The 13,604-nt window shown below is 47.6% G+C and overlaps 7 protein-coding genes across 7 annotated transcripts; 2 read left to right on the forward strand and 5 right to left on the reverse strand. All coding sequences in view use genetic code 12, as the record gives it.

The window, feature by feature from the left end:
* Positions 1–63: 63 nt before the first annotated feature.
* On the forward strand, positions 64–705 carry CXQ87_001602 (DNA-directed RNA polymerase core subunit; the record flags this gene model as incomplete). The annotated part of the gene is made up of 1 exon (XM_025480137.1): positions 64–705. The coding sequence occupies one exon, from the start codon at positions 64–66 to the stop codon at positions 703–705; it is 642 nt and encodes a 213-aa protein (XP_025334437.1).
* A 52-nt stretch (positions 706–757) lies between these two features.
* Positions 758–1,321, reverse strand: CXQ87_001603 (2,5-diamino-6-(ribosylamino)-4(3H)-pyrimidinone 5'-phosphate reductase; the record flags this gene model as incomplete). Its single annotated transcript, XM_025480138.1, has 1 exon — positions 758–1,321. One exon carries the CDS (start codon positions 1,319–1,321, stop codon positions 758–760), a length of 564 nt encoding a protein of 187 aa, XP_025334438.1.
* Positions 1,322–3,093: 1,772 nt separating this feature from the next.
* Positions 3,094–4,071, forward strand: FEN1 (fatty acid elongase; the record flags this gene model as incomplete). The annotated part of the gene is made up of 1 exon (XM_025480139.1): positions 3,094–4,071. The coding sequence occupies one exon, from the start codon at positions 3,094–3,096 to the stop codon at positions 4,069–4,071; it is 978 nt and encodes a 325-aa protein (XP_025334439.1).
* Positions 4,072–4,236: 165 nt separating this feature from the next.
* On the reverse strand, positions 4,237–5,211 carry RBK1 (putative ribokinase; the record flags this gene model as incomplete). The annotated part of the gene is made up of 1 exon (XM_025480140.1): positions 4,237–5,211. One exon carries the CDS (start codon positions 5,209–5,211, stop codon positions 4,237–4,239), a length of 975 nt encoding a protein of 324 aa, XP_025334440.1.
* A 480-nt stretch (positions 5,212–5,691) lies between these two features.
* On the reverse strand, positions 5,692–8,490 carry RPG1A (translation initiation factor eIF3 subunit a; the record flags this gene model as incomplete). The annotated part of the gene is made up of 1 exon (XM_025480141.1): positions 5,692–8,490. The coding sequence occupies one exon, from the start codon at positions 8,488–8,490 to the stop codon at positions 5,692–5,694; it is 2,799 nt and encodes a 932-aa protein (XP_025334441.1).
* Positions 8,491–9,579: 1,089 nt separating this feature from the next.
* CXQ87_001607 (protein-transporting protein) lies at positions 9,580–10,467 on the reverse strand (the record flags this gene model as incomplete). Its single annotated transcript, XM_025480142.1, has 1 exon — positions 9,580–10,467. The coding sequence occupies one exon, from the start codon at positions 10,465–10,467 to the stop codon at positions 9,580–9,582; it is 888 nt and encodes a 295-aa protein (XP_025334442.1).
* A 321-nt stretch (positions 10,468–10,788) lies between these two features.
* On the reverse strand, positions 10,789–13,107 carry CXQ87_001608 (uncharacterized protein; the record flags this gene model as incomplete). Its single annotated transcript, XM_025480143.1, has 1 exon — positions 10,789–13,107. The coding sequence occupies one exon, from the start codon at positions 13,105–13,107 to the stop codon at positions 10,789–10,791; it is 2,319 nt and encodes a 772-aa protein (XP_025334443.1).
* Positions 13,108–13,604: the final 497 nt, after the last annotated feature.

The following is a 13,604-nucleotide window of genomic DNA, read 5'->3' on the forward strand; positions in this document are numbered from 1 at the left end:
GAGATGAGAAAGTACGAAGAAGCGCACTGACAGAGCACATCCGGGTCAAAACATAGATTAGCCATGGATGACGTCGAAAGATCAATCTCCCGTTTGTGGAGAAGTTTCAGGACGGTGAAGGAGATGGTTAGAGACAAGGGCTACTTCATCACGGACGAGGAGATCAACATGACCTTGGATGAGTTCAAAAGCAAAATCTGTCCTATGGGCGACCCCCAGAGAAAGTTGATGTGTTTTCAGGCCCAACCTACGCCCGAGGCTTTGGAAAGATTCCCTGAGATGGGCTCTTTGTGGGTTGAGTTTTGTGATGAGGCCTCCGTTGGTATCAAGACAATGAGAAACTTCTGTATTCACATCAGCGAGAAGAACTTCAGCACAGGTATTTTTATCTACCAAAATTCGATAACGCCCAGTGCCAACAAGTTGATCCCTACAGTTGCACCAGCCACGATTGAGGTTTTCCAGGAGAGCGATCTCATCGTCAACATCACTCACCATGAGTTGGTGCCAAAGCACATCCGTTTGTCCAAGCTCGAGAAGAAGGAGTTGTTGGACAGATATCGTTTGAAGGAGTCCCAGTTGCCACGTATACAGAGAGAAGATCCTGTGGCCCGTTACTTGGGATTGAAAAGAGGAGACGTTGTCAAGATCATCAGACGGTCCGAGACCTCGGGTCGGTACGCATCGTACAGAATCTGCTTGTGATGTATTATAGCATAAAAGTCGATAATAAAGATTTGGAGGACTGATGTGTAGTTCATTTACTCGTAAGTCTCGATGCCATGACTGCGTCCTCTTGACCCCTCCACCAGACAACGTCCTTCAATGTCTGGACGGCTTTCGGACTCACTGACACTCCCTCTTTGCCCAAGAAGACTGTGCCGATGGTAACCACTACCGAATCAGGCAAGTTCGTAGCAAGAAGCGATTCGATGACGAACGCACCACCTTCTACCATGACGCTTCGGATCCCAAGCGAACGAAGCTTTCCAAAGATCTGGAACCAGTTGTCCTCCAGGCTTTTGGTAAAGTCTATACGAATGAACTGACCTCCGTCACCATTGAGTAAGTCCTTTTCTCCACTAGGTACCTCAGTATCGTTCCCTATCAACACAAAGGGTGCAATGCCCTGTTTTTCTAGCAAAATCTTTCTAGCTGTGGATGACGAATATGTCCAACGTGCTGATGGATCCACTATAACAGGCCGTATCATGTTAACTCCCGTTTCAGGGAATCGACAATTGAGCTTTGGGTCGTCGGTCACGGCTGTGTTTGCACCCACAAGAATAGCGTCATGGCGAGATCGTTGGTAATGAGTCATGACTTTGGTTTCTGGGCCAGAAATCCTAGTTCGTGTCCCACTGCCTGCAGCTATTCGACCATCAAGACTCTGAGCCCAGGTAAGGGTAATAAACGGGAGGTTCGCGTCTGAAGCAGCATCAACGCTTTCTGTTTCTTTGGCTGACGTTGATTTCTGGTTTATAGGGGGAAGGAAAGGCTCGAGGGTTTGGCCTAGATCGGTGTCGAGTTTCATGTAGTTGAGATCTTGATATGCGAGTAGGATGTAGGAAGATGAGTTGGTGGGTATTCAAGCTAGGTCGGTGGAATCACGATTGGCAAGGAAAATTTGAAGATGAAGAAATTCAAATCCGAGAATTGGGTTTGAAGGAGGGTGGCACATGCTTCTTCGGTCTCTACTTCTGACTGGTTGTAGTGAAAGTGGTGCTTCTGACTTTCTTACGGTCGCAATACGAATCCTAATATCTTTGCTTAATGAAGCGTCACTTTAAAAAGCGACGTTCACTGTCCAGCTACCACGAGGTTATCCGGAGTCCCAGTTGTCGTCTCAAGTTGATTGTAAGAATTTGGGCCAATACTAGGCATTTATTGACGTCTAGCCTTGTAACTCTTCACATCTGCCAATAAATCTTTACACTTTACCTTACTGATCTCCTGGTGCCGTAGAGCCGAGTTCTCGCTATAGCCTGTGGCGGCCCTAGTTCCTCTGCACTGACAACCAACCAGCACCCTTTACACCTCAACATGTAACCTCGAGCTGCATTGCCCAATTGGGCTGAGTCATCTGAGTCACCTCGTGATTCCGAGCCAGCATGAGCCACGGTGACCCAAAAAAAAAGAGGTACAGATCTGTTGACTTCATTGTTCAAACAGATGTCTGGAACACCAGCCTCTGCACTACTTTGAAAAATCACCATGACGAATAGGCTGTCGGTGACTCGCAGGGTGAACAATGGCCGGAGGTGCAGCCTCATCGCATGAGAAGAACAAAGTGGGTCAGTTGATGAAAAGCTGGTTACATATAGGGAACCTGACAGTGAACGACGTGAAAAAATGAGTTCAACTGTGCTCTGGTCCTCAGAACAGTGAGGCTCAGGACCCTGGCGCAGAAGACCAGGACGCAATGCAGACACAAAGCAGAAAAAACATTTTACGGGAGCAAAAGGTGGGGTAAGAAAATCAACGCAATTTTTGAACCTCCACTCAAAGCAAATGGGTGTGATCTGAAAAATGCCTAGCTCGGCACGGTCGGCAAAATGTCCCGAGTAGCACAAAGCCAAGGGCGTCTGCTGGCTCCGCAGAACACAATGGGTGCAAAACGGCCATCGCCAAGGTACCACTGAAAAATTTAAAGCACACAAAACGAACCCCTATGAGAAACCAGCAATCTCATTTTTTTTCTTTTCTTGTTCAACCAGCATCGTGGCTTGAGCCCCCTCAGTCAAAAAACACGAAATTTTTATCTCCACGTTGGCTCCAAAATCATGGTCTTGTAATGCCCCACCGCACCGCGACGTGCACCATGTTTACCTCGGTCCAACACGCGAGGTGGTTGCTTACCTTACCCCTATTTACTTTAAACTTTCCTAGTCAAAGAAATTTTGTTCACTTACATTCTTTCTCTCGTCTCCCCATTTTGGCGTTTCCCCTTTATTTTTTTTTTTTTTTTTCCCAGCTCCCCTCCTGCGTTTCTTGTTGTTGCCTTGCGCTTCTCTGTCTTCGCTGCCTGCATCCTCCACACATAGCACTCTTCACCTTGACTTTTTTTGACCACCAACAACAACCGTTTTTCCCATGTTGTCGCCCGAAACGCCGTTTCTCGTGCCCTTGTGGCCGCTCTTTGATAAAGCCGTGACTGCTGCCCTGGGCGGCCGCTTCGTTCCTTCGGAGTTCGCCTTTGTCATTGGTCAGACACCTTTGAGCACCTTCCCTCCAGTGGCTGCTGCCATCGCCACGTACTACACTGTTATTTTCGGCGGAAACTTCATTTTCAAGAAGTTCGGCATCAAGCCGCTTGTCTTGAACGGCTTGTTCCAGGTCCACAACTTGTTCCTCACGCTCTTGTCCTTGACCTTGTTGGTGTTGATGGCTGAGCAGCTCATCCCCATCATCTACAACCACGGCTTGTTCTACGCCATCTGCAGCCCTAACGCTTGGACTCAGGAGCTCGTTCTCTTGTACTACTTGAACTACTTGACCAAGTTCACCGAGTTCATCGATACCGTGTTCTTGGTGGTCAAGCAGAAGAGATTGACATTCTTGCACACCTACCACCATGGTGCTACCGCCTTGTTGTGCTACACCCAGTTGATCGGTGAGACTCCTATTTCCTGGGTGCCCATCTCTTTGAACTTGGGCGTCCACGTGGTGATGTACTGGTACTACTTCTTGGCCGCCAGAGGCATCCGTGTCTGGTGGAAGGAGTGGGTCACCCGTTTCCAGATCATCCAGTTCGTCTTGGACTTGGGCTTCGTCTACTTTGCCACCTTCCAGAAGGTTATTTTCACCTACTTTCCTCAGTTGCAGGGCTTTTTGTTCAGATGCTCTGACTGTGCCGGCTCCATGGGCGCTGCCTACTGCGGCTGTGCCATCTTGTCCTCCTACCTCGTCTTGTTCATTGCGTTCTACATCGACGTCTACAAGAAGAAGGGTTCCAGAAGATCCAAGAGAGTCAAGTCCGTCTCTGGCGGTGTTGCTGCTCAGGTCAACGAGTACGTTACCACCTCCGACAGAGACTCTCCTGCCCCAGAGACTCTCCGCAAGAGAAAATAAAGTCAATATAGACCATGCGGTCTTGCCGCCTAATAGTTCTTAATTAGATTCATTTGCTATACCCCAGTAGGGAAGGTTCTGGTATAATCTCGCTCCTTCGAAAGCAGAGGGATTACTCGGATAGCTGGACCCATTGCTATTTATTGTTTTGTGTCGGTCCAGCCTCTAAAACAGGGCCTCCACCTCCTGGTAACCTGGAATACCCTCAGCGGCACCCTTCTTCTGGATTGCCAAAGCACTGGCTCTTGTAGCAAACTCAACAGCGTCTTGCAATTTAGCGCCCTCGCTAAGCTTGACAACAACACCGCCAAAAAACGTGTCTCCGGCGCCTGTAGTGTCAATGACTTTCTCAACCTTCTTCGATGCTGTGAACGCAGGCTCTTCCGTCTTGGACGCTGAAATGCTACCTTTGCTGCCCATAGTAATGATCACGGAAGACACGTTTGTCTGATCAATCATTCCCTGGAGCTTGCGGGCCAAACGGCCAAAACCGTCGACCTCGTCTGATGCGATTGTGGCCTTAAAATCGTCCAAGTCGGCTCCGGTGAAAACCTGAGCTCCAACGTCCAATGCCTCACCCTCGTTGACAATGAGTAGGTCGATTTTGGCCAAAGTCTCGGGCAGAAGCTCCTTGAATGGGGATGGGTTGTAGGCGATGTTGATTTGGGGTCTGTGCTGCTTGACCCAGTCAATTGTCTTGGTTGTGTCCGGGTACTCGTTTTGCAAAACGACAAAATCGCCGTCCTTGGAGTCCTTGAAATACTCTTGGTAGTTTGCCTCCGTGGGCTTCAACTCTCCATTGGCTCCTGCGGTGATCAAGATTCTGTTCTCTCCAGAGCTCTCCACCAAAATGACCGCCACACCGGACGAGAAGCCGTCCAAAACAGCAACATGTTTAGTATCAACACCAGCGTCCACAAGCGCCTGTCTCAATTCCTTGCCAAAAGTATCGGCGCCAATATTCCCAACCATTCTCACAGTTTCCAGCTTGGAAAGCCTCGCACATGCTAAGCTCTCGTTGAGACCCTTTCCACCGAGGTGGTTTTCGAAGGTGTTGGCCTGAAACGTCTCGCCAGCGTCGGGCACCTTGTCCGTATAAGTGACGAGGTCGTAATTGAGCGAGCCAACGATGGTAATCATGAAAAGAAGAAGTTGCTGTGCGACTGGATAGTAGAAAGATGAGGTGAGGTGGATTAGATCTCACGCAATGGGGCTAGTTTAGGCAAGATGCGAGGAACTTTGGAGAACCCTAGCGAGCACTAATTGAAGAAGGTTTAATTTTTGAAGTTTGGCTATTGGAGTTGGGAGTCGACGTCACGGTGGTACATTACCAAAAAAAAAAAAAAAAAAAAAATACACATTTTTCAAGCCTTTCCTCGGTGGCTCGGAGTACTTGAGAGAGGGTCCGAGGCCTCTGATTTGCAGGTGGATATTCCGCTGTCTATGGCTGCAAACGGTCTGAAAAAGTGGAAATACAAAGTTTTCGAACCAATACACAAATTCCGTTTAGTATCATTACCAACCAATGCTTACGTGGCCATTCAAAACTATATTTTATTCGGTACATGATGCATCACACCGGCACCACATGCATCTTCCATGACTTATATGACAATTCTATCAGGCAAGCTTGCCCTCTCTCTTCAACTTCATTCTCTGGGCAAACGTCAATGGCTTGTCGGCAGCAGGAGCCTCTGCTGGAGGTGGAGCAGCAGGAGAAGCTTGGCGAACTGGAGGTGTGTAGTTTGCCTGGCGCAGAGGTGGGGTGTAAGCTTGCTGACCAGCGGCCTGGCGAGGTGGAGCATAGGTCTTTGGAGCAGCGGAAGGAGCCTGTTGGGCCATCTCGGCCTCCATGGCGGCTCTCTTTTGGGCCAACTCGGCATCCTTTTCCTTCTGAATTCTCATTTCCTCACGGAACTTCTCCATCTCGGCCTCTCTGGCCTGCTTACGAGCGGCCTCCTCGGCGGCATGATGCTCTTGTTCTCTTCTGAGTCTCAACTCCTCGATTCTCTGCTGCTTGACGTTCTCAATACGCTCGCGCTTGGCCTGCTCGAAAGCGGCCTTGGCCTCCTCTCTCAACTCAGCCAACTTGGCAGCGTTTTGCTCGTCGATCTGCTTCTTGAAAGTAGAGTAGTCGGGAACCACACGGTTCAAACGCTCCTTCAATGCCTTGGCGTTCTCGTGCTCCTTGCGGGCCTTTTCGATTCTGCTGCGAGTGAGCTCCTCGTGAGCCTTGATGTCTCTCTCCTTCTGTGTGGCAGCCTCCTCGGCCAAGAACTTCAACTCGTGCTTTCTGTAGGCTCTCTCGAGATGGTCCGCCTTCTTGAACACGACCTTCATCTTCTCCTCCAAGTTCTTTCTGTCCTTGTTCAACTGCTCGATCTGCATGGCACGCAACTTGTCCGTGTCCAAGTTCTCCAAGTTGTCCAAGTCGATCTTGATGATACCCTTGGCGTTGATCTCCTCGGCAATCTTTCTCTTGTTGCTGTCGGCAATAGCCTTCTTCTCTCTTTCCAAGCGCTCCAAGTTCTTTCTCTCCTGCTCCTGGGCCAATCTTTCCTGTTCGGCCTTCTGGTCGGCAATCAACTTCTCCTGTCTGGCCTTGGCGGCTCTCTCTTCGTCCTCACGTCTTTGCTTCTCGGCAATCTTCTTGCGCTCCTCCAACACCTTCACTCTGTCGGCAATCAGCTCCTGCTCTCTGACAAAGTCGGAAATGGCGTTCTTCAATGCAACTTCACGTCTCTGTTCCTGGCGGGCCTCGTAGTGTGGGTCAATAACGTCACGAGACTGGGCCAACACGGATGCCAACTTGGACAATTGAGTTCTGACCAACTCGGCTGGGGTGGCTTGCAATTTGGACGAAAGGGAGTCGGTGTAAGAGTCCTCGAATGGGTTGGACTCGAAGGTCACGACCTGAGACTCGTGGTCAATGGTCAAGAACAAGTGGCCCTTCTTCACGGCGTTAACAATCATGTCTTCAACTTCCAACTCAGACAAGGTGTAGTCGGTACCCTCGATGATACCCAAAGAAACCAAAAAGTCCAACTTGACAGCCTCGTAGATCTGAGAAACCTGCTGGAACGAACGAATGGCCACCACCTCAGTCAAAGTGGGGATGTACTTGCTGTATGCCTTGTCGTCCTTGATGATCTGGAAAACGCCAGCAACCTTGTCCTTAGCGGTCAATGGGTGGAACTCGGTGTCACTCATGATCTCAAACAAGTCCTTGACAGCAGGGTCGACGAATTTCAAGATGTTTTTGTTCTCGATGGCAGAGATCAAGCTGTCTCTGGTGGGCACCTGACTCAAGTTCAACAAAGAAGTCAATTTTGCGTGCTTGGCCTTCTGGTCGTCAACAACGGTCTCGTTGATGTTCAACGACTTAGTTGGAATCGACAAGGTCGACAACACAAGGACAGAAGCATAGTAGCTCAACTCTTTGTCAGTAGCATTAGGAGACTGCGAGAACAAGTTGAAAAACTTGTTCCATGCAGCGGCGTGGAACAAAGTGTTGTCAGAAACGGCGAAGATTCTGGCCAAGTTTTCGTAGTAGTTAGCCATCATCACTGGCTTTGGGGTCTTCTTAGAAGCGGTGATCAAAGTGTGAACATCGTCAACGGATCTGAAAGACTCCTGCCACAACTCCAATTTGACGGAAATGTTCAACTGGGAGAAACGCTGCTCCAAGTAACGCTGAACGGTCTCAGAGTCAGACAAATCCACAGCGTTCACGTTGGTACCGGTAGTCTTGCCTGGAGCATTGGTAGTCACCCATTGCATGTGGGCTCTCAACAACTCACAGAGTCTTCTGAACTCAGCCTTTCTGTTGAAACGCAAGCAGAACTGGAACGCCTGGTTCACGATAGCAGAGTAGGTCACCTCCAATTTGGAGTTGTTTCTCAAGATGTCCAAAACGGCACGGTAAGCCTCCCACAAGAATCTCAACCATGGGGTCACCAACTCTCTCTCGGTTCTATCAGCAGAATCGGTGTTCAGCACAGCTGACAACAAAATGGACTCTGGGGTTTGCGAGGTTTCCAAATCATCGTCGTCCTCCTGGTCCATCTTGATGTCTGCCTTGGCCTGGGCTTCGTTCAACTTACCCTCAGCCAATTCAATGAACTTTCTCACAATGACTTGAACAGATTCCAAACCGTTCTCCAGCATCTGCACGTTCTTCTTGTACTGGTGCAAGGCATCCTTGGCAACCTTGCCCTTTCTGAAGTGAACAGCCAACTCGATAAGCAAAAGTCCAATGGGCTCCAAGTCCTCCACTGGCAAGTATCTAGTTCTCTTGGAGGTGATCATCTCGTAAAGAACCTCGAGGGCTGCATCCTTCTGACCGACACCAATAAGGTCTTCGGCTCTTTTGAGCACGTTCTCTGGCCTCAAGGCCTGGTTTTTGTGTGCTGGTGGCATGGCCTGGTTGTGATGGAGTATCAGAGATCGAGAAGGCTAAAATTTTCCAGTCGTGTGCAGACCGCACTTCAGACGACGAAGCCGTGGTTAGGTTAATAAGGTGGATGAATATATATTATGGCTATATTTGTTTCGAAAGTATTTTTTTGAGAGGATTTTCGTTCCGTGTATCCATTTTCTGTGGGCAAAAGTTATATGGTATGCCATTGCCTACCACAGTGGAATGCTGTAGACAATGTGAGACTGACCACCAACAAGTCAACAATCAATGCTCAGATTGGCGAACCATTTACTGAACAGGATTGTCTTCAAGTAATTTAATCCGGACTTTCAAAGCGTGTTTTTGCTCGCCTGGCTGGTTGAAACTAGTCAAATGATTGGTTGAGTGCGTTGCCACAGGAGCTGAACGATCTGGCAGACCCATGTATAGGAGCATTTCCAACTGATTCTGTTTCTCTTTTGATTATGACGTTTCTGGTTCATCTTATTCTGTCCTTCCAACTGGCTAGCAGGCTGAGTTGTGTGGTTGCGAAATGGCTGCAAACGGACCAGCCGCACATTGGCTAGTGCTTCAGGGCCCAACCTCTCCCCTGTTGGATCACGAAATTCTGTCTTAACTGACTATATGTTGAATTTCAAATATTTAAGTTTCGTGCGCTTTTTAAAATACCAAGTGTCTCAAGGGAGCACGCCTCCATAGTCGAACTTCTTTAATAATGGTCGCCTTTTAAACTATTCATAACACTTTCAATGTATACTCAAACTATCCTAAACATTTTCAATGCAAACTTACGACTTCTTATTACTGGGACATTGATAGAATAAAATGTTGTGGTGCATTCGGTTTTTGGCTGTAAATCGGGCTTTGGCGGGATGAGGCATCGACAATGAAACACTTCCCCATGTCATCTACATCAACCAAATATCATTAGGATGCTAGAAAATAACCAATCAAAAGCACGAAGTACTACGAGACTGTTTATAGGAAGCCTTTTTAATTTATTTTGACCTCATCTCATCTTAACTTTTTGGAAGGTTTGCAAAACTTACGTAAATATCCACATGTTCACGATAACTTTGATATATTTATTAAAATGGAGGAAATTTTTCTGCCAATTCAGGCACTGACTTAGCCAAACCCTTCTTGTCCAATAAAAGAAGACTCAAACGGGGATCAATACCGTACTCAGTAAACACCCTTCTAGAGTCCGTTTCTTGGAGATGATTCGTGTACTTGTAGTGTTTATGGTACTTGGCATTCTCCTCCAAAACAAGGTCTTCGTAGTGAAAGTAGTCAAACTCCTCTTCAGTGGAGGCCTTTTTCTTCTTCTTTGGCGCTGCCTCTTCCTCATCTGCTGTCGAGCCAACCATCTTATATATCTTCGACACAACAAGGAAGTAGTCGAACTCATACTTCTCGTGAGCATCCTCAGCCTTCTCCATCTCTTCCAGAAGCATCTTGTACATTGGAGGCACAACTTCGACGGGCATATTGATCAATCTTTCACTCACGATCCAACCCACTTTAAGCTGTTTGGTTTGGTCTTTAGTCGACTTTCCCGGAAGGAGCAATTTTCTCAAGATGAGATTGAATTCATTGTCCGATTTCGTTTTTTCGAGGATGTAGTCCACAACCGCCCTAATGCAAGGCTTTTCGACGTTGTCAGTCAAATTGATCACCGAGAGAAGCGCAAAGGGGTCTCCTTCGAGTCCCTCTGTTTTGATGGTAGTACCAACAGAATTTTTCGTCAAAATCATATCAGCCAATGAGGAAATGTCGAAATTGGTGGCATCGTCACCGAAGAGCTGACGAAGGAAGTTTTTGGTAGCATGGAAGTCCACGTCTGGGTTCAAGTCAAAGTAGTCAAAATCAACATTCACAACCTCATCCTGCTGCTCCTCAACATCAGAATTGTCGCTTTCATCAGTAGAACTGACGTCAATGTCGCTGTCCTCATCGTTCTTTCTTTTGCTCATCTTGTCTTAATTGATATAGAACTGAGTGCGATGCGATGCCTATACTATAGAGTCCGATGACGAGAGTAGTGTGGGGCACCCAAGAAGAAAGGTTGGGATGATTTAAAAAATTGATACTTAATAGGTTTATAATATGTATTCTCGTATCAATCGTGTTACATGTAAGCCAGAGCCTGATTGTTCACTGGTATTGCAGAGGTCGTCTTCTCCAGATAATCTCACGCTGTGACTGGATTCTGAGCGACTTCTAGAATCAACATTATCTTTCGAATAATCTCATTAAATGCCGTTAATGCTATATAATCCAGTAGACAGATCCTCTCATGTGATCACACATTTCTCTTTCTTGTATTCTGTCAACCGGCGTTTATGTTCTTTTCTCTGGAGCGATGCTCCACTCTTCTTTTCGCTATGGAGGAAATGACCAAAGTGTTTATGCTTGCGCTCTTCGTTCTCGCTGTCCTCAGTTAAATTCTCTGAAGGTTTCAACTTCTCAAGTTTCTTGTAAACCTTCTCCATGTCGACCTTCTCGGTGGCTGCCAGATCTGCCAAAGCGAGGCCGCTTATATTTGAGTTCTCGCTCCATTGACTGTTTCTCCGAAATTGCGGTGTGAAGCTTATGCTCATATTTCTGCTACCGGTCTTCGAGACCAGAGGAATCTCCTTGTAATAGTTCATTTCGTCATCAGTCACATACCAGAGGTATCGTTGACGGATGTCCGTGTACTTCAGACTAGTCGGGAGTGTATCAGGAATAGGTATGCTGGAAGTACTTGTATCACTTCCAAACGACGCCTTCACGGCGCTTTCCAATGAATTGGGGACCGTCGAGGACGTGCCGTTTTTTGACTCTAGGTCACTCTTCGATTCAGTTCTGGAAAGAATTGGCGTCAAAGCATCCTCGCTCCAGTACTTCAGGCGGGATCCTTTTGGGGCTACCACAGGACTGACAGTGTCCCTTCCTGAACGAAGAGACAGCACGGAGCTTGATTTTTCAGAGGATGACGCCAACCTGTAAAAGAGCATGTAAGGCCATTCGGTATCGAATATTTCGCTGAATGTCTTTTTCACCACTTTTTTCTTTTTCATATCGTCAAATAAGTACCATTCGGCATTGAGTGACTCCTCTAGTGTCTCCTCCTTCACGTGGATGTTCTTTCTGACGGCAGATACAAAATGTCCAGACGCAATGGTGGTGCCTCTGTGGCACAATGCACTCTCTAGAATGAGTTTGAATCCTCCTGTGTCTGTGTCGACGTCGTCAGCCACAAAGGAGGGCAACTCGATGACTGGGGGTATAATGATACGCTTGTTAGAGCGGTTAGCCAGCTGCTCAGTGGCATCGAACGAGTATCGCTTCAAACATATAGGGAGTACTGGCCTGCGGTTCACAAACTCCTTAGAGTTGCGTGCAACGCTCTCATTGGCATTGTCTATGGTGTTGTCGTCCGTGTAAAACGGTAAAAGACGCAATAACATCCACGCTGGGAGCATCACTTCTTTAGGCTTCGATTCAACAGAAGTGATGGACCATATGGAGAGTGTTGACGAGCGAGTTCGAGCTTTGACCAGGTTGCTCAAAGAGCCTTGGGTGCTGTGACGAGCTCTGAATGAGATGTTGGTGGGAAGATCTTGCGTCAATTCAATGTCGGCATCAGGAACTTCCTTTTTCTCGGGTGTTTCTTTTCTTTCAAATGTTTCCGAAGGCCTTTGAAGGCTGTCTAACGTGGCACGACGTTCAAGCTCACGTTTAACAGAGATGGAGTTGTTGAAGTAATGCTCGAGGCATTCCTCCAAAAGGATGGCATCCAGGCTGTCGGTTTGGTTTTCGACGAATTTGTCTTCCGGTTTGATTGGAGTAGCGGTCTTCTCGGAGTCAGGGACCGAAACAAAAAGAATACGCTCTTTCGAGTATTTGGTATCATCATTTTCGTGCTTGCCCAGGTGCTTGATCTCGACCTTGAAAGTCAACAATGGCATCAGAAGAGTTTCTGTCAAAAACTCAAAAAGTGGAGCGACATCTTGCTGTCTGTGGCTCATGGCTTCATTGTATCCGAGTTTCATGAGACACTCACAAATCCTCATGGAGATGTCGGTGGTGATCAAGTTGCCGGAGCGCAACAAGTTGACGTAGACTCTGAGCAAACCAGAGAGCTGGTCCACCATAGGATTGGCGTGCTGGTTCAGCAAAAACAAGATAGGCTCAAAGCTCTCCAAGTTGGCAAACATCAGAAACAAAAGAGCATCCATGTAGCACATGACGTTCTCCCAATTTTCGGCACCAGCAAACTCGATTCGAGCACCCAGACGCTCAAAGCCATCGTTCGTTATGAAGAATCCGCTTTCACTGAGTTGGAAAAAGCGGAGAAGCGTATAGGTACGAGCAATATCACCGTTTGTGAACGGCAGCTTTAGAAGCGCCACGACCTGATGTGTAGACGGTGGCGATTCGAAGTAGCCCTTTATCTGAACCACCGCCAGCAGCTTGCTAGTGTAGTTCTTGGGGTTATGTGGCAAGGCATCCGTCTTGGGTGTTTCTGATAGTCGGGTGAAGGAGTCAGCGTACCAGTGCCAAAACAGTTCTGGAAACGCTACCGCAACCGGGCCGGCATCTTGGCGGGCCCGTATTTTGCGGAACATGATTCTATGAAAATGTGTGGGGAAGGGGAAGAAAAGTGAGTCGAAAGCGGTCGCTGGGGAACTTGAGGTTGATGGCGCGAAGTGTCTCAGTGAGGATCGGGGAGGGACAGGGAAGAGGAGGTGGTGGGAAGAGGGGAGTTGATGATTTAGGTAATTCGTTCTTTAAGATTTGGGAATTAGAGTTTTTTTTTTGGGCCGACCTATAAAAGTGCTTGAAGTTGGCCCATGGTCGTCTCAGAAGCGAATGCGCAAGCTCTTCACTATGATGTAGATGCTAGATTTGCTAGTTATCAAATTAGCGCCAATCCGCTTTTTGGCCGAGGAGTTGAATTGGATCATGCCTAAGATTCGAATCTTGGGAACAATGTGAAGATTTGCTGTAGGATTAATAGGAATGGCAACAACCTATGCTCCATCTCTTGAGTGACGAAGCTCTCCACATAGTTAGTGAATATCATCTTTCGCAATCTCCACCGACGGATTCCTTTTTTCCACCT

Source organism: Candidozyma duobushaemuli (genome assembly GCF_002926085.2).
Source record: "Candidozyma duobushaemuli strain B09383 chromosome Unknown B_B09383, whole genome shotgun sequence".
Lineage (NCBI taxonomy): Eukaryota > Fungi > Ascomycota > Pichiomycetes > Serinales > Metschnikowiaceae > Candidozyma > Candidozyma duobushaemuli.